This window comes from Arvicanthis niloticus, chromosome 3, assembly GCF_011762505.2.
Source record: "Arvicanthis niloticus isolate mArvNil1 chromosome 3, mArvNil1.pat.X, whole genome shotgun sequence".
In the NCBI taxonomy this organism is placed as follows: domain Eukaryota; kingdom Metazoa; phylum Chordata; class Mammalia; order Rodentia; family Muridae; genus Arvicanthis; species Arvicanthis niloticus.
The window spans coordinates 128,280,858-128,305,201 of record NC_047660.1 but is presented as its reverse complement, the minus strand read 5'-3'; the positions used below and the strand labels follow the sequence as shown (position 1 = coordinate 128,305,201).

The following is a 24,344-nucleotide window of genomic DNA, read 5'->3' as shown; positions in this document are numbered from 1 at the left end:
CTGATTTGCATATAGTGTCAGAACCTAATTTGATGTTAACAGGCTTGTTTAAAACCCATTCTCTAAAGAATTATGTAAATGTCTGGAGGGAAGGCACCATTTCTTACTCATCCTATCCTCCTCAATAGCTTTTAGGGTTGACCTGGGAGAGAAGAGAGGCACCCAAGAAATAACTAAGGGCTCCAAACAGATTCCCCAAAAAAGTACAAGGTAACAGCTCACACTTAACTAACCAAGAATTAAAACCTATGAAAAACACAAAACAGTTAAAGATGTGAAAAAATTAGAAAGAAATGAAAGGATTATATGGAGCATAAGCTATGAGAAACTAGAGAAGGTAAAAATATAAATAGGAGAGGAAGTTTTGCAATTCAAATTATAGATATGAATAAACTCCCAGACTAATACGAATGAAGTATGTTTGATTTCAGACCGGGGACAAGGTACTGAGGTGCCTATCTTACATACCAAAGCAGACCTGGTCTCTAGGTTCTCTGAGCATCTCTAAGTCCCTACCTGGCACACCCTGCCCCAACTGTGAACTTCCCAGCCCTGGGCTGGGCTGCCCCTCCCCCAGAGGCGGCTCTTTATATAATCCAGACATTTTGCATGCACTCTCTCTCTGTCTCTTTCTCCTTCCTCTTCTCCTCCTTTGCCTTCTCTTCTTTCTCTGTGCATGAGCCCTTTCTCCCCGCCTATCACATGTGACTTCCCTGGCCTCCTCCTTGAAGCCAGTGAATTTGCCTGAGAGTGGCTTCCCAATAAACCTGCATTTAATCTAATCTAATCTGGCTTGAATGCTTGGGACTCAGAGACAGACGCCCTGCTATTCACTGCTAATGTACTTTTGGGCAAAGTGCCTCCAACATTTTAAGGCTTTATTTTCTTATTAAATTATGACATCACATCTATATTGTGACATCATTCCTATTAAATTATGACATCACACCTAGACAAACTAATGCATTTTAAAACACAATTTCTATGGCATTTCAAATAAGAGTTACTGTCATTATCATGAATAATAGTTTTCAATTTTAAGCCTTTTTCTAAACATTCCAAAGTTTCTTCCTACAGTCCATAAACAAGGATGGAAAAAGAAGCCACAAGTCCTTAGAGAATCAGTGAAAGCAACTATCCCAGTCTCCTTGTATCTGAGGGTCAAGACTAAGTGGAATATACCACTTGTCAAAAGCTGCCTTACCAGGGACACACCCTCTCCCCTCTCTAAAGTAAGACTGTAACAGTCAAGTGGAAATGGAGAAGCAGGAGATAGAGGTTCTCTTGCAACCCCAGGAACCTCCCAATAAACTCAGCTTGCTCACCTTTGAACTTCCTCGTGTGGGCAAATAAACCCTCCCAAATAAACTCATTATAGGTTTTCCTATCACAGTACAGGCACGCCAATCCTAGCCGGTTGCACTGAAAGCTCCACTGGAGAGCAAGCATGCCTCTCTAAACTCCAAGCTGAAGCTGCCATCTCCACAAAGGGTTTTCATTACTTGATAAATAATGACATCCGATTACTGGTCACTGTTAACACTGTTGTGTAGCAGGTGTAGGTTTCAGTCAGACAGTTGGGAACTTACAAAGCCAGGGCCTGAACCCACCTTTCATCTGACTCCATAACCCAATGAGAACTCTCTCCTTCTCCGTCTTTCCTCTTCACAGTTCTCCCAGCTGCGTTCTCTGGCTTCTCTCACACCTCATTCTAACCTGGTTTTGGAAAAGCACTGGAGTAAGTCCTGAACTGGGCTGAGACTCACAGCCCCGCACAACCCTGGGCTTCTCTGCTGCTGCAAGCTGAAAATACTGCGACTGGTCCCGCAGCACAATCCGCACGACCTGTCTGGTTCTCACTGCTAGCATGTTGGAGGCATGGCCACAGGCAGGAAAGAGGTGCGGTGTGTACATCCGAAGGGATTCTGTTTCCGAGTCGGATGGAATGTGTACATTGTTTATACATGTCTTTCCAGTCACCTCTGCGTCTGTTCTGTCTCTGCTCAGAGTCCTTTGTGTGAACTTGGATGGGTTTCCTTAGAGTTTTGCTTTTTTTTTTTTTTTTTTTTTTTTGCTTATTTGTAAAGGGGTTGTAAAAGGGGTGACTCAAGTCACCGTCAACTTGTTAAAAAAAAATGTAGGTGACTTTAAAGTGAAATGGGCCTGAGTTTCAGTTTCAGCACCACCTTGAGTAAGCAAATCCAGAGGAAGCATGAAAGATCACCGTGAAACTTGTAGGCTGGCTAGCTCCATCGGTGACAGACATCAGTTCTATCAGAGAAGTGGATCACTTTCCACAGGGAATGCTAACTAGTTCAGATGAGCAATGAAGTTGACCTGGTCCCTTTTTAAAAATTTGGGTCACTTTCATGTCACCACTTTTGAATAGCCCGCAATTACTTCTGAGTGTCTAACATGCAACTGTCTGAAACTTCATTTAAAAAGCAATCATCTGAAGACTAAGTCCTTTTCAAATTAGCTGCGCACAGAGCACATTTTAAACAACATCACTCCCTACTGCGATGTTTCATTAAGGAAATCCACCCAAGCTTCACAAGTGCTGGGCCAACTAAGAGTAACAACAGAAAAACTACAAGGAATGCAAATATACAAACCCAAATCTCATTTGAAAAATCTCCCCTTTCACAGCTTCAGGGCACAGTCAGAGTCAAGAAATATGGGTTGGCTGGAGCCAAGTGGCATTTTAGCTAGGCCAAACAAAATACATTTCTCTCTTTACACAATTCCCTTTTTCTTTAAAAAACAAAACAAAACAAAACTTCTATTATTTTAAGCAAAGAAAAAGCCATCCGTATTTATGAAGAAACACTAACCTCAGGCTCAACAAATCTAAGCTAAAGAAGCTTGAAATTATTTCCAGTTAATATTTGCCAAACCAGGGAAAACATATGAAAGGACCATGTAAAGATAACAAAACACAGAGCTGTCTCCCGACCGGCCCCACCCTCAGCCCCACAGACAGCCCTGCTCCTATTGCTTGCTTTCTCTCACTTACTAGCGCATCGCTGCTGAAGACTAGAAATGGAATTATCCAAATCAACACATTTTCTATAGAAAAGAGAGGAGTTGCTATAGAATCTGAAAATAATACACTTTAAAATTCCAATGCACATCCAGAGGATAACTTAAAAAGAGGAAAAGGGAGGCTCACCCTTCCTGGCTTAGACATTCCTTCAGATTCTAAGAACTTAGATTTTACTCTGCAACACCCACAACATCCAAGTCTGTTCAGTTCCCTCACTCAAAATGACACACAGCCCCAGACAGACAGTTGTATTTACCACTTGTATTCTATGTCTACTAATCTGTGTTTTTTTAAACAACGAAAATCTATTAACTTACATTAATTATATAAAATAACAAATGTCACCGACATTTTTATAACTGTATTTAATATACTTTGATCGTATTTATCTCTCTGTGGGGCTTTTTTTTTTTTTTTTTGACTTGATATTTTTACCACTTAAAAATTAGGCAAGGAGTCCTTTAAGACAGTGAACTATCTATACATTCAAAGATTTATTCCATCTCCTTCTGGATAGTTTGAGTTCCACAATGTTATATGTGGAAAAACAATTAAAGAGATATGCCACAAAGGCAACAAGTTTGGTCATATAAATAAAACAAATCTAAGCTAAAGAGCCTTGAAATTATTTCCAGTTAATATCTGCCAAACCAGGGAAAACATATGAAAGGACCATGTAAAGATAACAAAACACAGAGCTGTCTCCCCAGCCCCATCCTCAGCTCCACAGATAAATAAAATAAAACAACCACCATATATTTTGCAAAGTAGAGCTTATATTCTGAAAGGATTGTTTTGTTTTGTTTGAATCCATGTGAGAGTTCTACATATTAAGTTGTCTTTTATTCACTGAGCTGAATAGAGCCTGACACAGTAAATAATGACCATAGATTTGATGTAGGATGGAAAGCAAAGTCAACCCTGAGATGCCTGACACAACTCTACAGCTTGGCTGCCTCTGGTCAAGCAAGAGTCTCCAGCCTTCAGTAACTTCTACCAGGCAAATGTTTATTTTGTTCTCAGATTTTTCCTCCAAAGACAACTGTCACAATGGTGGTCATCACAGTTGGGTGTTTACATTATTCTCATACTAAAGTTCCCAGAGTCTCTCTCAAAGTCACAGCTCCCAGAGTTACAAAGTTTGGACATAGAAATGATTTTCAGATCAGCAGGGAAATAATACATCATATGATTTTTGGAGGGGAAAACATCAAACTATGGGAAAGAGTTTTTGCAAAAATTATTATTATTATTATTATTATTATTATTGCTTTACATTTTTCTTTTTTTTTTTTTGTTTTGGTTTTTTTGAGACAGGGTTTCTCTGTGTAGCCCTGGCTGTCCTGGAACTCACTCTGTAGACCAGGCTGGCCTCGAACTCAGAAATCCGCCTGCCTCTGCCTCCCAAGTGCTGGGATTAAAGGCGTGCGCCACCACTGCCCGGCACATTTTTCTTTAAAAAACACAAAGTATATGACACATCACTTTGTAGTTGTCAGATGCCATCTCAGAAAGGCTAAGGCATGCAAGCGAGTTTTCTGGAGATGGTCCATTGTTTTGTATGGCCTGTGGTAAGTGAACCCTGAGATGTATGCAGGGTCCTTACAAACTTCATCCCAGGATTGCTTCTTACTGCTGATATGCCTTTTTCTGTTACAATTACATAGCCTAATGATTCCTGGGCATCAGCCCAACCTATTGGGCAAATTTCCTGCAGATCAACATGAAGATGTACTCTCATATAGTAATGCTGTACAGATGAATTGATGATTTCACAATTTCTGTTAATGATTTTATACAACTCTTAAACTGATACAAATAATCTCAAGCCCCCTATAGAATAAAGCTGTAAATAGAGCTCTGTAAGCCTTCACGTTTCATGGGCTAATAGTACTGGGACAAATTTGTGATCAAGGAAAAATACTCATTCTAGGTCAGGTCCAAGGATGAAGCCACAGGTGGTGTGAAACTGTTGCTTTGAACTTATAATGAGCTTACAGAATAAAACACTACTTTGAACTTACTACCAATATCCTTCTGTAACTCCCCTTTTGTGTAACATTTTATCTAGGAGATAATTTTATAAGGAAGTTTTGTCTAAGAAGGTATAATCTGCCAGAGAGAAGAAATAAAGTGTGGCATTTGGGGTCAAGCCCCATCCAAAGCTACTCCAAGCCACTCACCTGGCTAAAGAGCAGCCCTTGAGCCAGGGAGAAAAGAGCCCTAACAATTAAGTGTTTTTTTTTTTTTTTTTTTTTAAAAGATTTATTTATCTTAATTATATGAGTACACTGTAGCTGTCTTCAGACACACCAGAAGATGGCATCAGATGCCATTACAGATGGTTGTGAGCCACCTTGTGGTTGCTGGGAATTGAATTCAGGACTTCTGGCAGAGCAGTCAGTGCTCTTAACCACTGAGCCATCTCTCCAGCCCAAGCTTGCTTTCCTTCCTTCTTTCCTTCCTTCCTTCCTTCCTTCCTTCCTTCCTTCCTTCCTTCCTTCCTCCCTCCCTCCCTCCCTCTCTCTCTCTCTCTCTTTCTCTTTGTCTGTCTGTCTCTCTCTTTCTCCTTCCTTCCTTCCTTCCTTCCTTCCTTCCTTCTTTCCTTCCTTTCTTTTTTCCCCTTAACCCCCTGCTGCTAACAGTAGAAGTTAATTACCATAAGACTGGCCTTTGGCCTTAGAAGACTGAAGGAACTGAAAGGGTTTGCAGTCCCATGGGGAGAGCAACAATACCAACCAACCAGAGCTCCCAGGGTCTAAACCATCAGCCTGGAAGCACATAGGGAAGGCCCATGGCTCCAGCTGTTTATGTAAGGGCATAGGCAGGAGAGGAGGTCCTTGGTGATATGAAGGCTGGTGCCCCAGTGTGGGGGAATTCGAGAACGGGAGGTGGGTGGGCAGGCAGGTGCACATCCTTATAGAAGCAGGAGGATGGGGAATACAATAGGGGGTTTCTGGGTGTGGGGGGAAATGGGAAAAGGGGATAACATCTGAAATGTAAATAAAATATCCAAAAAAAAAAAAAAAAGAAATAGAACATTTACCAAAAGCAAGCTACATTAGTCCCCTCCCACTCCCCCATCCCCCAGAACTGCCAATGCCATCCATTTCTGTCTGCCTCAGTCTACCTGGATATGGGCTGGTCATTGGCACTTAGTATTTCAATTTAGGCCCAGGTGAAATAATTTGGGGAAAATATTGTGTGTTAGTTAATTAATTGTGTTTGAGAGTTCAAAGCAACGAAAAAGCAAGCCATTCTATATTCAACATCTGAAGTGGAAGCAGAAAAATATTTTTGCAAGCAGAAAAATATTTTTGCTAAGTATTAAGCCCATTATGTAAAGGAGAAATAAGAAACTCTGCATAGATTTTTCATTTCCATGTTATTTTTCAGCACTCTGTGTAAGCCTTAGCCTGTCAGTGGCTCACTGACTTTATGACACCGATACGAGTAAGTTAAAATCTACCCATTAGCTCTTCATGGGAAGCAGGTGCATCTGCTTGGGGCGTTCCTATCCTGTGTCTTCCCTTTGGAACTTTCTTCCCCATTCCTATTTTCCCACTTTATAACTCATTTTCATCAGCTCAAATACTTTTTACTATGAAAATTTCAATGTATTCCATGTGAGAAGCAGCCTACCCTAGACTGACTGGACTTTTGCAGAACCTAGACGAGCACTGTGACATAAAACTTTTAAAACATTTTTTATTACATTTTATCTAGGTGTGTGTATGTGTGTGTGTGTGTGTTGAATGTGTGTAGGTAGGCACTTATGTGAAGGTCATAGGATAACTTGTAGGAATTGGGTATTTCATTCCATCATCTGGATCCTGGGGATTGGACTCAGGTCATCAGGCTTGGTGCCAGACACCTTTACCTCTGAATCATGCTACCTGCCTGACACATATTCATAATCATCTGAGGTAGGGGGATCAAGATTAAATGGCAGTACCTAGAGGAGGTGTGTCTGATTCCCTTATTCTGAAGCCCACCCTTCTGTGCCATCCTATGCATCTGACCTAAGTTCAAAGCTACTTGCAATTGAAGAATAGTTTTTTAAGCCTGATTTAACCAGCAAGGTTGATGGGAACACGCAGGCACCAGACTAAGAAGCCACTGATTTCTAAGGACAAGAGACTCCACAAGGGAAGCCACCCTGATAAAGAAAAAGGGAACACTTCGGGGTTTCAGGCAGAAGCAAACATTCCAAGCCAGACCATGCTGCAGTGGCCAAGAACAGCACACATAACCCAAAACAAAACAAGAACAGACCCTACTGTGAAAGGCCATTCCAAGGGCCACCATGGTAGAGGGAGACGGAAGGTCCTTATGAAGAAAAGAACAAGACACTGATGCTAAGTCTACCATGCTCTTTGGGCCTCACTGAGCACCCACTGATCAAGTAAGGCCTCATTCATGAGTAAAACATCTTTGTTTTCATAAAATCCCCAATGTATCCATCCGTTTACATACATTGTATTGAGATCCCTGCTCCGTCCAGATCTCCACCTGGTTCATGGGGGAGCAGGATCAGGGTGGCCACACCCATCCTGCTCTGGGGTCCGTGTGCAATAGCCACCAGTTTATCTTGCAGATGTCTGTGTATGTCCTATCACTGCTGCCCCCAAAGGAAATAACTCCTAAAGGCTTATGAATGCACAGACATGATTTTATTCTTCTGAAACTTAACAAGTCTAATGCAGAATGAGCTGTGAGCTGTGCCATCTAATCGTCAGCACTGCTACACAGACCCCTAACTGCCCAGAGTGCAGGCTGTGGGGAGAACACAGGTGTATCTGTGTGTTAGGAAAGGAACCCTGGATCCCAAATTCAGCAGATGTATACAGATGTTGATCACATATTCTTGGATGAATGTTTATAAAGCTGAACCTGGATTGTCAGCTTCAAGGTTACAGAATTAAAGTAACTAAGGAAATAGCAACAAAGCATGGCTAAAACAAATGTAGTAGAATTTTAACAAGAGACTTCTCCACATGACAGGAGGAAAGACAAGCATTAACACAGTAGTTTATGTGTGCCCTCCCACACCCCATCTGCACTTCCAAGAAGTGGGAGCTTTGGGAAACAGGGTCTTTGGGAGGTGATTAGAAAATGAGAATGGGACCCCCATGAAAGGAATCAGCACTGGTTCAAAGAAGCCCCCAGAAAGCTACCTTATAACTTTTGCCACTAATGAGAATTCAGACCCCTCCCCAAACCTGGATATATGCAAATCATTCACTCTAGTTTATTAAAACACTTAAAACAGACTGAGATCACCATATAATTGGATATTAAATCAGTTTAGAGCCATGTACCATCACCTCAGAGATTTAGGAAGCCAAAATCTATAGACTCTAAAAGCTAAAATGGGAATTTCTGCCTTTTAATTGAGTCTATTCATTGTAAAACTAGTTTTATTGATGCTGGATTTAGACACCATGCAATTTATTCATTCAATGTATGTGTTTTACTCTTCAGTATAGACATAGAGATGTGTATCCATGACTACTACCTGAGTTTAACATCATTTTTCTCCAGAATGAAATCCTGTAACCTTCACCATTACTTACCACCACTCCAAGCAGCCAGAAATCTACTTTCTGTCTCTCTGTGGTTGCCTGTTCTGTGCACGTCACAGCATGTGACCTTTAGAGTACTTTCTTTCCCTTAGCAAGCACTTTCAAAGTTCATATGTGCTGTGGCATGTTATTGATTTTGTTCCTTTGTAGTATCAAGTGATGTTTCAGCGAATCAATCTACCACGTTTTATTTATTCATTAACACACATTTGGCTTCTTTCCAACTTTCGGTTTTTATGAGTAATACAGTTATGAATGTTCAGATTCATGTTTACATGGAGATGTCATTTCTCTTGTGTGTATATATATAGAATGTCAGATACTCGCTTAATCTGCTCCCAGACTATTTCCAAAGTTGAGGTATCATTCTACACTTCTACAAGCAGTACTTGAGGGCCCCAACTTCTCTACCCACCCAGGGGTATGTTTTCTCTACACCCATTGCAAAATTTAATGTGATTGTCTTACTTTTGATTATTAATCCTCAGAATCATCTGTTGGTTTGTTTATTTTACTCTCTCTCTCTGAGTGTTTTGCCTGTAGGTATGTACACCATGTATGTGTCTGATGTCTGAGGAGAAAAGAAGAAAGTGTTGGATTCCTTTGGAACTAGAGTTATGGATATTGTAAACTTCCATATGGGGGCTGAGAATTGAATCAGGGTCCTCTGGTAGAGCAGCCATTGCTCTTAACCACTAAGACCTCTAGCCCTTTTAATCTTACATGAATATGCTATACCATTCTCTTCATCTGTATGACTTAAGAAATGGGTTTCACCTTATTAATCCCATAACAAACTGGATCTATGTTCCCAATCTCTCTCTCTCTCTCTCTCTCTCTCTCTCTCTCTCTGTCTCTCTCTCTCTCTCTCTCTCTCTCTCTCTCTCTCTCTCTGTGTGTGTGTGTGTGTGTGTGTCTGTCTGTCTGTCTGTCTCTCTCTTTCTCTGTCTCTCTCCCCTCTCTCTCTCACACACACACACCTTTTCCAAAATTAGATTAGATACCTAAAGCATATCACAAATATATAATGTAAGCAATCCAAGACAAGCTATGAATGAATTAAAAGAGCTCAGAAGAAGGGACTGAGAGATAGCTCAATGACTACTCTTCCAGAGGACCCTGGTTTGATTCCCAACACCCACATGGAAGCTCTGTCACTACAATCCCAGGAGGCTGGATGCCCTCTTCGGGCCTTTAAGGGCATTTCAATGAACAAGGACACAGAGATAAGGGCAGGCAAATTAACCATACACAAAATAAAAATAAAGGGGAAAAAAGACGGGGCCAATGGAAAGAGCTATATCTAGTGAGAGAGCAGAAGAGTGGGCAGAGGGAGGGAGCCCGGGAGTTTCTTGCTTCATTGCAAATTAAAGACAACTGCAGGAAACCACAGGTGTTGTTTCATTCATTCATTCATTCATTCATTCACTCCTTTTGAGAAGCTTCTTCACAAGTGCACTGGGATAGAAGGAGAGTGATCCAGACATAAATAAGAGACTTCAAAGGGGATCTGATAGGGAATCTAGGACACATTAATAACTGTATCAGGCAGATGAGGACCTCCACAGGCAAGTCCTTGCTATCAGCATAATAATTCGATAAAAGTCATCCACCTGCTCACCAGTGAGACTCAGGGGAAGAGAGCATTGTACACCCAAGCCTCTCACTCATTAAATGTGGCATTTTGTTTTTGAGACAGGATCTTGCTATGTATCCCAGGCTTGTCTTGAACTCACTGCATAGCCCAGATTGACCTCTAACTCATGCCAATCCTGTTCAGCCTGTCAAGTGGGGAGATTAGAGGTGTGAGCCATAACACCTGGCCTAAATTATGGAGTCTTAGTCTAAGTGGTGGCTGAGCAACTGGCATGGCGCATCCTCCCTGGTGATGTCCCCTTGCTTCTGTCTTCACAGTCTTGGAAGTCACACTGTTATGATTTTGACTCACTGCCATTTAATCTGTGATCCAGGGACATCACCACAGATCCATTCCCTTTGTCTCCTCTAAATTCACACTTGCCACTTCTAAACTCTCCTCTGGGATAAGAGATTTGTTAAACAGCCCCGCAGAAAAGTCAAGTCTGTAATGTAATGAGTCTTTGAGTTCTTCCTTCATTAAAATAAATGCCTTGATAGCAAAGTCTCTGACTCTCTCTAAAAGGCTCTCTGATAGGACTGCTGGGAGCTAAGTTTGAGAAGAGATGTAGTATCGAGGGCATTCTGCGGGAAGCAGCATCGACTGCACACTGTACATGCTCCCTCTGCTTTGAATGCTCTTCCCCTGTGCAGTTCATACCTCAGGCCCTTTTGGCTTCCCCATCGATCACGAAGACTCCCCCAGCTACCTCTATAAGACCCCATCCATTCCTACCATTTCATGGACTCTGCTTCAGTTTGCAGTACACTGTTAATCACCTCTTGCTGCACAGCGTATTTATTTGCCCCTTGTCTATCTCTTTTCTTTGAATGCCATGCCTCTGAAGTGAATGGCTTATCTACTTTGTACAAGTGCTCAATAAAGACTGGCTTTACAGAAATAGCTCAAATTGTTACGGACTTTATACATAGTGCCATTTTAATCCCTTTTAAGTCAGTCCCCTTTGGGGTTGAATGACCTTTCCACAGGGATCACGTAAGACCATTGGAAAATCCAGATATTTATATTACAATTAATTATAGTAGCAAATTACATTTATGAAGTAGCAACAAAAATAATTGTATGGTTGGGGGGGGGGGGTCACCACAACATGAGGAACTGTATAAAAGCCTTGCAGCGTTAGGAAGGTGGAGAACCACCATTTTAAGCATTATACACCACTATTTCACATAGACAAGAAAATCAAGGTTGGTTATACAAAATTTAGAAAATATGATGTCAAGGTCAAGAGCAGGGCTCATGGAACCAGATGGTCTGGGGCCCAGCACAGCTCAGCCATAGCCTGTCTTGCTAATGCTGGGCGGGTTGCTGAGCCATTATGAGTTTTGGGATTTTTCATCTTTAAGGTGTGGTACTAGCAATGCTGTTTCATCACGATGTGAGAAGCCTCTGTTTATCTATGAAGACCTTAAACAGTTTATGGCTCACAGCAGGTGTCAAGCAAAAGTCGAGTAAAAAAAAAAAAAGAGTTCACTAGGGAACACCTTCTAACACAACTAACTTTCTCATTCTGACTCCTCATTCACATGCAACTTCCTGATCAGAACTGGGCTTTCTGGCTCACCCATCTGCATAGGAAGTACAGATGTCACTATCCAGGTTTTTATGTGCTTCTCATGATGAACTAAGGAGTTGTTCAAGGTAAAAACAGGCCAGGACTCTGGACGTGGCTGAGGCTCCAACTCCACCAATGTCTTGTACAATGGCTCAGTGATTCCTAGCCCTCTCTCCGAACAAAACTACCATTTTTTTTTAATCCACATGTCTACACTACAAGTTACACCATTCAGGAGAAGTGTTGCCTAAGAATTCTTTTCTCTAGTCAGTGGAAAATGCTGAGAGGACAGATAGAAGACAGTCCAAGGAAACGTGGCTTCTGCCAAACCTGCTTCTCTTACTGCCACACAAGACACTCTCTCTCTCTCTCTCTCTCTCTCTCTCTCTCTCTCTCTCTCTCTCTCCATATATGTGTGTGTGTGTGTACACACAATAGGATTATATTTACTATAGGATTATAGTAACAAGTTGGCTGTGCAGGTTTGTGCTGTACAAGGAGATAGAATGTTTGCCCTCACTGGAAAAGAGCAGCCACAGTCACACTAGGGTGGCTCCCTCAGATTACCTTGCCCTGATGATCGTGTTTCATCTCCCAGCCCCTCGGTAGTTCCAGCTGTTTGTTAGCAAACATGTTGAGGAATCCCACGAGGTCCCTGTTATGCTGATAGCGTTCAAAGTGGTGGGTGTCCCGCCGGACTTTGGTGATCATGTGCTTCAAACACGTGTTGTTTGTAAACATGCGGTAGGCACTCTGGAGGAAAGAACAGAGAATGACTGTTAGCTTCCCTATGTACACCACAGCATGGTGATTACTGCGTGAGATATATAGTCTTCTCATAGTATGTAAAACATATACACAGGCTTCAGCATAACTCCAGACCCATAAGTATCCAGAAGCATCTTGAACATGCGGAAACTGTAGGAAATGAGGCCCTTTCCACTATTGGTTTCTAGCTTTCTAAAGAACAGGCATGTTGGGATGTTCCTTTCACATGAGATATTAGCCCCAGCATTGGTTTCAGCAAAGCACACAATCACAAGTATGTGACAGTGGGACTAAACATACCACATGACAGTGAACCCCAATAGCTTGTTCTTCCTCAAGCTTTTGACAGTCAGACAGTCTAGAAGCATAGAGTTAAGGTCCAAGCTGTATGGAAAATGCTTGCTCTCTATCTGAACTTCAGAAGCACACACACTACCCAGGTGAGTTGCTCACACTGTCAGTCATGTCCATGGAGACTACAGCAGACAGAGATATTCATTTCAAGACCCTTGGGATGGAGGCAGACACTCAGGGAAGGGGAGCATAGTTAGAACAGCTTAGAGACCATACCCCACTGTTTTGTTTTGGTGTTGCCCCCCTACCCTTGCTGACACACACAGCTACATTTATTAAAATACCACTCTATCACAACAAACAAAAGAAAAAAAAAGACGGTCTTATCATAAAGACTGCAGTTTCAACTCATTATCAAAGATTGCAAAGACTGCTTATGTCACAGACTTCCCACAGTGTTGAATAACACTGGTTATTCAACAAATGCATGGGCTAATACATGTGTTAGGGAGCAGAAAGGGAACGCCTCTATGGGATCTGTGCTCTGGAATCAGTAGGAAGGTTATGATATCTAGGAAACTGACTAGGCTAGAAATGATCCACCCTGGAATTCTATTCTTCACAGACAGAATGAAAGGGCTTCCAGGTCCCCTTATCTTCAGCATCTCAGAGATACTAGGAGTAGTTGAGTTTGGGGAAAGGGTGTCTTTGAATTTTTCTTCATGGGATTTGTTATTTCTTCCTGTCTAAGACAGTCCAAAGTAACCCCCAAAGACATCAGAGTATCTGGAAACTGTGTCAATGTAATAACCATCGACTGTCGACACTGTGTCCAGTATTATTTAAAAGATGAATACATGTGACAGCCCTCTCTCTAGGGGCCTTCAGTGTAGTCACGTTTAGCTCACAGAATTTATGAGCCATTGGGAATCCTTATGAAGCTTTCTTTCCTTTGGTGTAGAAAGCACAGAAAGTGGGAACTCTCAAGCCTGGCTTGTGAGTGTGTTGGGATCCGGAGAACCCTAATAACCTGATTTGGAAAGAGAAATAACCCTTTGTTAGCTTAAGTCACTGGCATGTGTTTTAGTGCCTTCTTCATGTGCAACAAAAAGTGTTCTCATTAGCTCCTTATCATAGATAGCTTTTGCTTTGTATTTAAAATATTTTCCCTATCAAAACACATAGAAGGAGAGAGAATGGAAGGAGGGAGGGAGGGAAGGAAAGAGGGAGGGAAAATGAAGGGAAGCAGGGAGGGAGAGAGAAAAAGAGGGAGTATGATTAGCTATAATGAATAATGAACAATCTCCAACCTTAGCTTCTTAAACTGGAGTCTCAAACACCTTTAAGTATTTCAACCCTCCAGTCTAAATGAGCATTGTTTTTGATGGCTGGAAGCAGTTGTGTGGTCCAGGGCCTCAGTACTGCAAAGCAGGCAGGGGCTCAGGGGACAGAAGAATATGGGAAAACGATATCATGAAAACGGGGAGGACAAACAAAATTATCTGGAGGTTGCCAGCGAGAAATGTGGACTCGCTAATACTTTATCCCGTGCTTACCCTTGACTTGAAGTTTACACTGCCACCAGCAGGCTCATGCTTCCTGCATTGGCTCTGTCCTCCTCATGTTTGCACACGACCAAGGCAAGCTTCAACGCCAAAGACCACGCCAGTCTGTGTGGCTGTGACAAAGAGCTTTCAAGTCGTACTCTCTAACAAGGCTCCCAGTGAACAAACTATTGCATGATGACTGTGTGGAAGAGACCATTCACGGGCCATTGTTCTAAGTGGGTGTGCCAAGTAGACAGGACACAGGAATTCCTAATCTAGAGCACCAGGCACATTCCTCCTGTTTACTAAGGAGAGGCAGAAGAACACCAGTAGAGCAGGACATGGCAGTTAGAATCAGGAACCCATGGGCTTGGTGTAATTCCCTTTGAATGGACAGCTCCTTAATCGTGGGAATCTTACCTAGGTCTTATAATTAATTATATCCTTTTATCTTCCTCCTCCCCACTCATCGAGACACACAACACAGCGCCAGGTTTGACTGATCTTGGAAAAAAACATCTATCAAAGTAAATTAAGTGTAAGAAGTATTTTTTCCCCTCATTAGTAAGTAGTAAACAATCATTAGATTCACAGCCTTTTCAAGTCTCTGAAAAAAACATTCACATGACTGTCAGGGTCTAAAGAAAACACCTTTCCAGACAACTACATTTTCATAAATAAAGTATTTTTGAACAAACATATATGCAAACATATAACATGTACACTGTTGTGTGTATATATGTATACATATACATATACAATGTATAATATGTATACATGTATATAGTTAGAGATACAGCTAAAGTTTAAAAAGATATTTGTATTCCAGTTTACATAAAATTATATTGTCACAGCTGCAGTGACAAAAACACTTAATCTCATTTGCCTCAATTTGGTCAACTATGAGAAGGAGTAATAATAAGTCTTCTAATCTTTTTCATAACATAGTAAGACTCAAACCCAGTAGAATTAAGAATATGAAATTGCTTTGAAGAGTTAAAGGCCATGATGAAATACATTATATATGTAATTAAAAGACTGTATGAGGGGGTTTCTCCCAATCTAGCTATGTTAGACAGACAAATATAGTAGTAAAACTATCTTCTACTTTCAGCCTTTGATGATTATGGGCTGGCAGCCCACTTTCTGTTAACTGAGGGGGTCTCATAACCTGTCATTAACTATGTGCTAAGTTCTGCCTGTGTGAAACCCTGAGGACACAGACCTGAGCACTCAAAAGCAGGAAGATGGTCCATTATAGTGAGAATTGCAAAAGTCACAGGGTGAAGAACATGCTGGAACAAACTGGCGAAGCCAGCAAAGCTAAGAGTAAGGCCCTTGATCCAGTGAAGAAACACTCAGAGTAGGTCTTAGTGGAGGGTGACTTTGGCAAGGCCCAGCATTAAGAGAAAAGAGGGCTCCTCATTTCCCCTCTGGGGGTCAGGGGTTCTAGTTAGGTAAAAGGATCGGATTTCTCATTCAGAACAGTAGGTTAGAACACAGTCAATGCCATGTATCATGGCAAATGATCTCACTGGGAATCTGAATGGACTCCACTGTGGCTAACTGAGCAGGCGAATGTTAGCAGGAGACGAGGCACCTTTAAATGATGTCTGACTAATGTAAAGTTTGGGTTTCCCCTCATGGGAAGCAACACCCCTTTTAGCATTCCCTTTGCACTCCAAGCCTGCCTTTCCCAGCCTCTCACGTCTATGCTGCCCACTTCCCAATCAGAAGTCAGGACTCAGTGGCTGAGTGAAGGACTCCGTTGGCAGAATTTTGCTAAAACTAATCCCATTAGAGCTTAAATGGTCATCTTTGGCTAGTGTGTGAGGCTTTAGAAGTGAAAAATATTGAAACTAAGTTAAAGGGAATGCTTCTTTGGTTGTTTGCAAAATATGAAACACTCGGTTCTTAGTAATGACAATCTGATCCTGGATTAATTGAAGTTGAAGTTCTTCTTTCATGATGTGGTGGCCAAAGCTCCTGGATTGCTGGCTCTAATTTCATCTTTTTCCACCAATTTAAAAAAAAAAAAAAAGCCACTAAAAACACCACTCCCGAACAACACCTTCCACTCAGAAAATTTTCATCAAGCATAGGTAATCTGAATTTAGATCTGGAAAATAACCTCACTGACTTGCTAGCAAGTGCCTCTCGTGTTCCTAAGGAGCAAGGCAGTGATGTTGTACATCACTCACTAAACACAACTTACTAATAACAAAAGCAAGAAATACTGCTTCCAGAATAGGCCAGCTGGTATATGGAAATAGTCCTGTATGCTACAACCTGCATTAATAGTATTTCTACTTGATTTGATTTTAGATCATTTCATTTTAAATTGTTTCACCAAGTTTTAAATAGTGTTTCACAGTAACATGGAAGAGCACGCACATTAGCAGAAACCCCTGTAACCTGTCAGTTCCTCTACTGCTCAGATTAGCAGGATCCCCTGTAAACTGTCAGTTCCTCTACTGTGTGACAGCAGTAACTCTTGATGGTTAAGAGTATGTTCAAGATATTTATAAACTTTAAGACAACTTTTCCTTACTAAGATCTAAGAACTTTAATAAGTGAATGAATGCATTTCTAAAGATCATTAAGAATCAGGGTAATAATTTTAGCGTGTACGTTGAAGATATCATTCTGCTACATAAAATTAAATGAACTTACGCATCACGTAAGTTAGACAAACACAGGCATCTCAACCCCAAAACATTGGGCACGAGTAACAAAATCTTTAAGTTTGGGGACAATTTTGATCTCCACCAGAAGAGGGCAGTAGAATCTGCGTGAAAGTTACCATAACACACATGAGACGCATCAAGCCTGTCAGTTTTCCTCATTGTTTTGGCAACTGTGTGCCTGTTGATGCTTGCTCTTACCAGCATGGATCATTATGTGAATTGATGCCATGGGATCTATGCTGACCTCTCACCACAGCTCATTTCTCCAAATTGTTTTAATAAACAAGGAGAGAGGTTCAAATCTCAACGCTTATTTTGAATGTCGAATATTTACAATAACATAAATAAGGATTTACTGAAACAGCTGTACACCACAAAGAATTCAATCAAAAACTAGGAAAAATAAAAAGTAAACTAAAAATTCAAGAAAGTTTACTTTATAACATTTGATACCCCCAAATAAGAAAAAAAAAAATAACCATGTCTGTAAAAAGGTTATGCCTATACATCCATACCTAAGACCTTAACGAAAATTCTAGAAACTTTAATTTGTGCCAAATATAAGTCATAAAATAAGACTTCCTTACTTACAGAATTTAAATTTTATAGACACTCATCTTTTTAGCCAGTAATGAATACAGTTGGGGTAGAAGGAAGAAAAAAAAAAAGCAAAACCTTTAGAGAAGAATGTTTTTTTAACTACAGAAAGGAATTTTAAAATCGCACCCAAGTGTAGAACAGAGAAAGCTAGCATCTCATGAAAAGAGAGTGTGCAAGAAAGCCTGAGTTGAGCTGCTGTATGCCAGTGTCCAGGGCTTACAGGCCTCAGCTTCCAGGAACGCAGCTAGGCCATGTTTACTTAAAGGACCACACAGACTCCTGGGACTCACTGCAGCCCTGTTAGATCAGAGCCTGCAAAGAACCAACAATTTGCATTTATCTGAAAAAAAAAAGAAAAACCTGTCCAGTTAAAAACCCCAGCTTTGAACCACAGTTCATCCATTAGTTAATGATACTGCAGGGACAGGAGATTGCAGCTGACAGCCAAGGCAGAGAAGTCAGAAGCCCCACTTAGTGATGGCACTAGTAGTCTGAACTCAGTGGGTGGTTGGGAAGAATCCACACTGCAGAAAATGGTAAATAAAAACCAGCGCTTGATTCCTTGTTTGGCGACCTGTCCAGACTATGGGCCAACTGTCTGACTACAAACAAGATATCACTAAAGCCTTCCTGGCATACAGGTCTACATATTGTCCTTGTCTTAAAATGTTTATACTCTGCCTCTTTACAGAGAAGGTTTTGTAGACCAAAGAACCCGATGGAGATGACATGCTAACGAAACCTCACATCAAATCGAGCTGTTACATCAGGGACAGCTCACAGATACAAAGTGAAGAAACGTATTTCCTGGCACAACTGAAAAGGCAATGACCTCAGCAGCTGGAGTCCGGGGTCCAGCTCTCCTGTTTACTGCCATCTTACTTATCAACACAAAGCACTCCCGTTCCAATACACTTGTACATTAATAAGGGTGGCAAAAAGCAGCAGCATCTTCTTACGGTTATTTGTAAAGCATGTACAATAATTCCTCTAATCGACAAATTTATTTAAAAAAAAAAAACCCACACTCATACACATATATGAATGCAGATAGCCTCCTCCCCCATTCCACAGAGTCTCATGTCACTCAGGCTGGCTTCTGCTTGCTAGGAAGCCGAAGATGATCTTGAACTTGTGATCCTCTGCTTGCTTCCACCTCTCCCTGGGGTTAGTTACAGTAATACAACATATTTAGTTCATCTGGGTTGGAACCCAGGGCTCTGGGCGGACCAAGAGAGCTCTTGAACAACAGGAAGCCTTTTTCTTCCACATATTCCAAACGGTTAGAAGCAGCAATGTTCTCCCCCCCCCCGCCCCCGCCCCCGCCCCCGCCCCCTGAACACAGCACACAGAGCTTCACACAGCTCAATCTCCAGTGATATGCACTAGTCCAAGACGCTTCTATGCCTAGCCAGAGGGCCCGTTCTCTGCATAGCATCCAGAAAGAACTTTTAGAAGTCCAAGTCACTCCCGCAGAAGAAACACAGTTAGGATAAAGTTCACGCAACGCCCAAATTTACTCCCAGATCGTGTAAACACCACATTCAGCTTTTATGTTCAGTTCTCCAAACTTACTGTGTAGCGTGTCAAACTCCTGTCCCCAAGGCATAACTCTGCTTAGCAAAGAGGCTTTGCTGTCCCTTGATATCTTGCAACCGTGTGGACATGGCTCCTGTGGAGATGCCTGTTGGCCACCCAAGCCCCCTGAAGTCCACGTTGCTTGCTCCCTGCCCTCGCCCCTGTCATACCTCATTATTAAAACGTCATTGTTCTGCTGCCTCCATCTCACTTGGCCTGTCTTGCTTACCACTCTACTCCCCAAGTCTAGACCATGCCAGGGAAATCATGGGGACTTAATAAATATGAAGAAAATGATTAAACAGACAAATAAATAAAAGCTTGTGTTATCTGACTCTAAGCCCAAAGCCCTTCTGTGCATAGCATGATAGTTTTTATGTCTTGTGACAATTCTAAACATTAGTCTATTCTTCTTTGTATAGAAGTCTACCCCCTAAAACCATCCTACACACACATCTGAGTTCAGGTAGCTCCAAACCTGACTTTCCCTGTGTCCCAGGCTCTCAGTCCAGCTGCAGTGATTATCACATGAATATTTTCCTTTATAGGCCCTGTTCCTTCTATCTAGAGTGCTCTTGATGTCACTGTTTCTAAGGCAAGCTCCTATTCAGCCTTCAGAACCCTTTGCAAATGTATTCCCAGCTATGGCCCCTTCCCTGTGCATTCCTGGCGGAGCTATACACTCACAGTCCCCACCCTTGCTACTGCATAGTCAACAAAACGCTGGAATGTGTTTTCATGGCTGGGATTCCAAGACCCACAGGTGCTGTCGCCTATATGTTCCTACAGCTTGGCTCAGTACCTCGTACATAACCCAGGAGTTGGCAAACGTGCAAAAGCCTACCTTCCCACAGGCTGCGAAGATAAATACCAAACTATTCATGCTCACCCTCTAACCAAGTCCTTTTTATTTCTATTTAAACCTGTAAATCAGGACATAACATAGGACATAAACCTGTTAATATAGGTAGATGCACATGCTTATAATGTTAGGCAGAAATGCATAAATATCAGTAAACAGGTACACAGAAACCACTGCACAGACATCTCCAGGTACTCGGACCAAGCCAGCATCTACTTTCTCCTTTAGCCTAGTCTGATTTCCCTAAGATATTTCATTTGTTTTGCCACACTCAATATTTTTCCCTTCATCCTCACTTCCTGTCATTATCACTTATTAATGTGAGAATGTTACCATTCAAGGCCATCTTTAGTGTCGAATCCGCAGTTTCTAACCCACCAAATCTTCGTAACTTTCTGCAGCTACTTCCTCTCCTACTGGTTCCTTCTCTACAAGAGGCTCCCCTCAGTTCATGCCCTGATGAATGGGCTCTACCCAGCTGAACTTACAGGCAATGTTTCCTTATTTTATGTCACTCCATATACAGTTAAGACAGCCTTTCTCCAGTTAGCATCTTTATCAAAGCCACCCGCTAAGCTCGGAGACTCCTGGGATGACCCCCTGCAACAGTTTGATTATGTGCCCATCCTCATACATTTGCTGAAACCTAATCACCAATGACGATTTTCATCAGGATATGGTAACTCATTGGTGGATAAGCCTAATTCTAAGTAGCAGAGCCTCCTAAAAGCAGAACGGAAGGCAGCCATCAGCAAGGTGCCATCCATGAAAGATATTAGCAGGACATCACCTGACTCCAGATCAACGGAAATGATCCTGAACTTCATGGCACTCAAAACATCGGAAAAATAAATTTTTGCTGCTTATACGCTGGTCAGTTCCAAAGGTTTTTTGTTTTCGTTTGTTTGATCTTTTGGATGTCTGTTACATATACTAAGTTTATCTGGCGTGGTGGTTTAAAACCCACGGTACTCGACAGGGTTTGGGACATGCTAAGAACTCAGGGAACTCTCTGACAACCCCTATGATCATTCCCCGAGGAAGGGTCATTTTCTTTGGCCTGTTGTTTTTCTGGAATGTTCCACCAAGATTTGCTACTCACAGGGTTAGAATGCAGCACGGTGAAGAACTCTGGGCTGATGAGGAACTTCACAGGGGGCGACTGTAACAGCAGTGTGAGCCTGGATCTGGAGGTAGAGTGGGGCAGGACGTTCTCCCGACGGAAGTCTAAGCAGACGGATCATAAAGGCTTCAGAACTAAACAGTGCAAACGGTCCTTACATTTGCTGCGACTTCAACCCCCTAGACTACATTGTTTTTTATTTGCCAAAAAATGCATGCATGAACCTGACTGTTCTTAATGACACTAATTTTTAATTGCTGTGAACAGTGCTAATGCGTCCAAAGCTTCTTAAAGATGGCCAGAGTCTTGTTCCATTTCGACACAGACTTAGAGACTATGATGATATATCATCTGCTTGGTTTTGTGATACTTCTCCTCAGAACTCATAAAAGGTTAAGTGTTTAGAAAGACTTGTGTTGAATTTTGATATTTTTTTAAAACCTTCGTTTTTCAGACCTTAGGAAAGTGCCGTTCTCTTAAAGAGCAGCTCATTTCTTAGAAATCCTGGCTTCTCTGCTACACTTATGGGGTCACAGCCGAAGGCTCGTTCTTACCTGCGCTGGCTTGGTGAAAGTCGGCCTCCTCCCCTGCCCCATCGATAGCACTGGTATTTTCCTCAGGCCTCTCATTAGTCATGGTTCTGCGGATGCTCTGATAACTAAAAGCATAAACCTGGGATTACATGCCGACCTCCAGGCCACCAGCCTCAGCCGCTGCCTCCCAGGGTCCCATCCTCGCCCTTGAGAGCTACCCCGTGTGTAAATGACAATGCACTGAAGCTCTACCCTCCACCATTTATAGTTTTCCTGACAACCTGACAAAACTTAGACCAACCGAGTCCCTTAACCAAAGAAAAGCCATCTCTAATGAAGGAAAGAACAGGTTTATGTTCTACAGCAATTAGTTTTTGGCCAAGAATGACTGCGTTGAACAGGTGAAGTGGATAACACTGCATTGTAAGGGGAGATTTCTGAGGTCAGAAGTTTGGCTCCAAATCCTAAATGTGTATGTCTGCCTTACTAAAATCCAATGCTTTTGCCTGACTATAGACATTAAGATTACTTCCTCTGGAGTTTCCCAACAATGCAAGTGTGTACATATGTTTATGCTTTATTTTCTTTTTCGAGAGAAGTGCAGATTTAGCTAAGTGAGAGGACATTAAAGTTGGAAGAAACAGCCAAGTCTTCTATGCTGTACACGTAAAAGCCCAACCACAGAAGAGAGAAGTAGTGTGATCGAGAATGCTCACCGGCGGTTCAGCTGCTCCATCTGCTGTATGGAGTTAGATCTCTGCAGGACCTGTGGGGCAGGGGGAGCTGTAGGCCGCTGCCACGTTGTGGTTCTGTTTACATGGTCCACGTAGAAGATTCTGCCGTGGCTGTCAATTCGTGCCTCCCAGTCTAAAGAGCAGGAAGGCACCAAGAGGGATAAGGAGGAGGAGCTGGGCCAGAAAGGTGGTTCATTAAGTTCAACACATGGTTTCTCTCTCTCACACACACGCTATAATTTGTGGCTAATAACATATACCTCACTGCGTAGCCTAGCTTCCTCCCAAGTCCACTTGGGAAACTGTTGTTACTAGTTATTAAGTCTCTGCAGCATGCATAATACAAAATTCTTTTTTTAAAAAGACTTTCTAAATGTAAAGACTCTTTCACCTCCCTTGCCCTCCATGTGTACGCGCCGGTTGGAAAAGTACATGTAGTGGGTATCATAATATTTTTCAGAGTTTCACATAAAAAATGGTATTTATTTTTCACCCAAATTTTATCTTTTTCTTCCTTCTTTAGCTCCCTTGTTTCCGTTGTTTCCCTTATCGCTTTAGGAAAAACCTCCACATGGGTGTTTATACACAACAGTGGCAGATCTGTGCTTTGGAAGGAAATCAGCCAGACAGCCATCCACACAATTCACAGTGACCAACCAGCATCATTAGCCACACATTTCAATCTGCTCTCTCCTGGCAACAAAGATATTTTCCAAGCAAGGACAATTTCTTCCCTCCAACTTTAGATAAATATGAAGCTTTGGAAGATTACTGAATTGCATACTAAGTGGCACAGTAAGTGTGTTGGTCTCTGTAAACCACTGTACAACTGCACGTTCAGTAAAATCAGAGAGCAGGTCTTGTCTTCAGAACCTTGTTCCTGTGCCCAGACGGCCACTCCCTGTCTAAATTGACAGAGCATAGGCTGATTGTTTTCAACAGGACAGATTTTCAGAATGAATTACCACTGGGAGGAGGACTATACAGTAAACACAAATATACCAGACACCCTTTTTTTTTTTAATTTAGGAAAAATCTTTCTACATCCATATTAAAAATTAATTAACACTTTTCTCCAGAGAAGTACAATTAGCTCAGATTTTCCACGTGATCACAAAAGTCATCAACAGACTCTCTGGAACTGGGTAGGAGCCCACAAGGAAGACATAGTTCTCACTACCTGTGGTATTCGGGCGGGAAGTGAATGGAACAACTATCTCAACCAAACTCTTAGGGTTGCAAAGCCTGCACTGCAGGCCCACTGTGCAAGGCCACCAGTAAGGGCCACTGCTTTAGCTGTGAGTGGAGAAGCATCTTATACCAACCATGGCCATTGTTACAACTGTCAAGAGAAGAAAAGTTGAGCAGAGATAAAGAACCACACAGACAACAGCCTCTAAATGCCACTCACGTTCCAAGGTAAGACAGGCACCATGAAGCTGCCTACACATCTGAACTCTTTGGGCACAGCTACAACTTCACCAAAAGGACATTTCTGGAAGGCCTCACCCTGCCCAGTGTGACGCACAATGGTAAGCATTTCCAACCCCTTTGATCTGCTCTGAAGTCTTGTTTGGCTCCTGTACACTTGCTTGTCCCAAATATCTCAAGGGCCAATTGTTCCATCTCATTTCTATCGTACAACAGTTGTGATCATTTACCCATGGAGAGCATGTCAAGCCAAACACATGAAAACAGGTAGCAAAGCTGCCCCCAAGTCTGGTTACAGTAGCTCTCGATGAAAACAACAAAAAGCAGAACAGGTCAGAGATTAA

General features: G+C 42.0%; 1 protein-coding gene across 4 annotated transcripts in view; it reads right to left on the bottom strand.

Moving 5' to 3' along the window:
• The window catches only part of Hecw2 (HECT, C2 and WW domain containing E3 ubiquitin protein ligase 2), a 358,088-nt gene that overhangs the window by 83,976 nt on the left and 249,768 nt on the right, over positions 1-24,344 (bottom strand). For all 4 annotated transcript variants that reach the window (XM_076931910.1, XM_076931912.1, XM_076931911.1 and 1 more), the window contains 4 exons: positions 22,552-22,702; positions 21,857-21,960; positions 21,282-21,406; positions 12,411-12,596 (listed from right to left, as the gene is read on the bottom strand). In XM_076931910.1, coding sequence (XP_076788025.1) covers positions 12,411-12,596; positions 21,282-21,406; positions 21,857-21,960; positions 22,552-22,702 — 566 coding nt within the window. The remainder of the gene's footprint in view (positions 1-12,410; positions 12,597-21,281; positions 21,407-21,856; positions 21,961-22,551; positions 22,703-24,344) is intronic.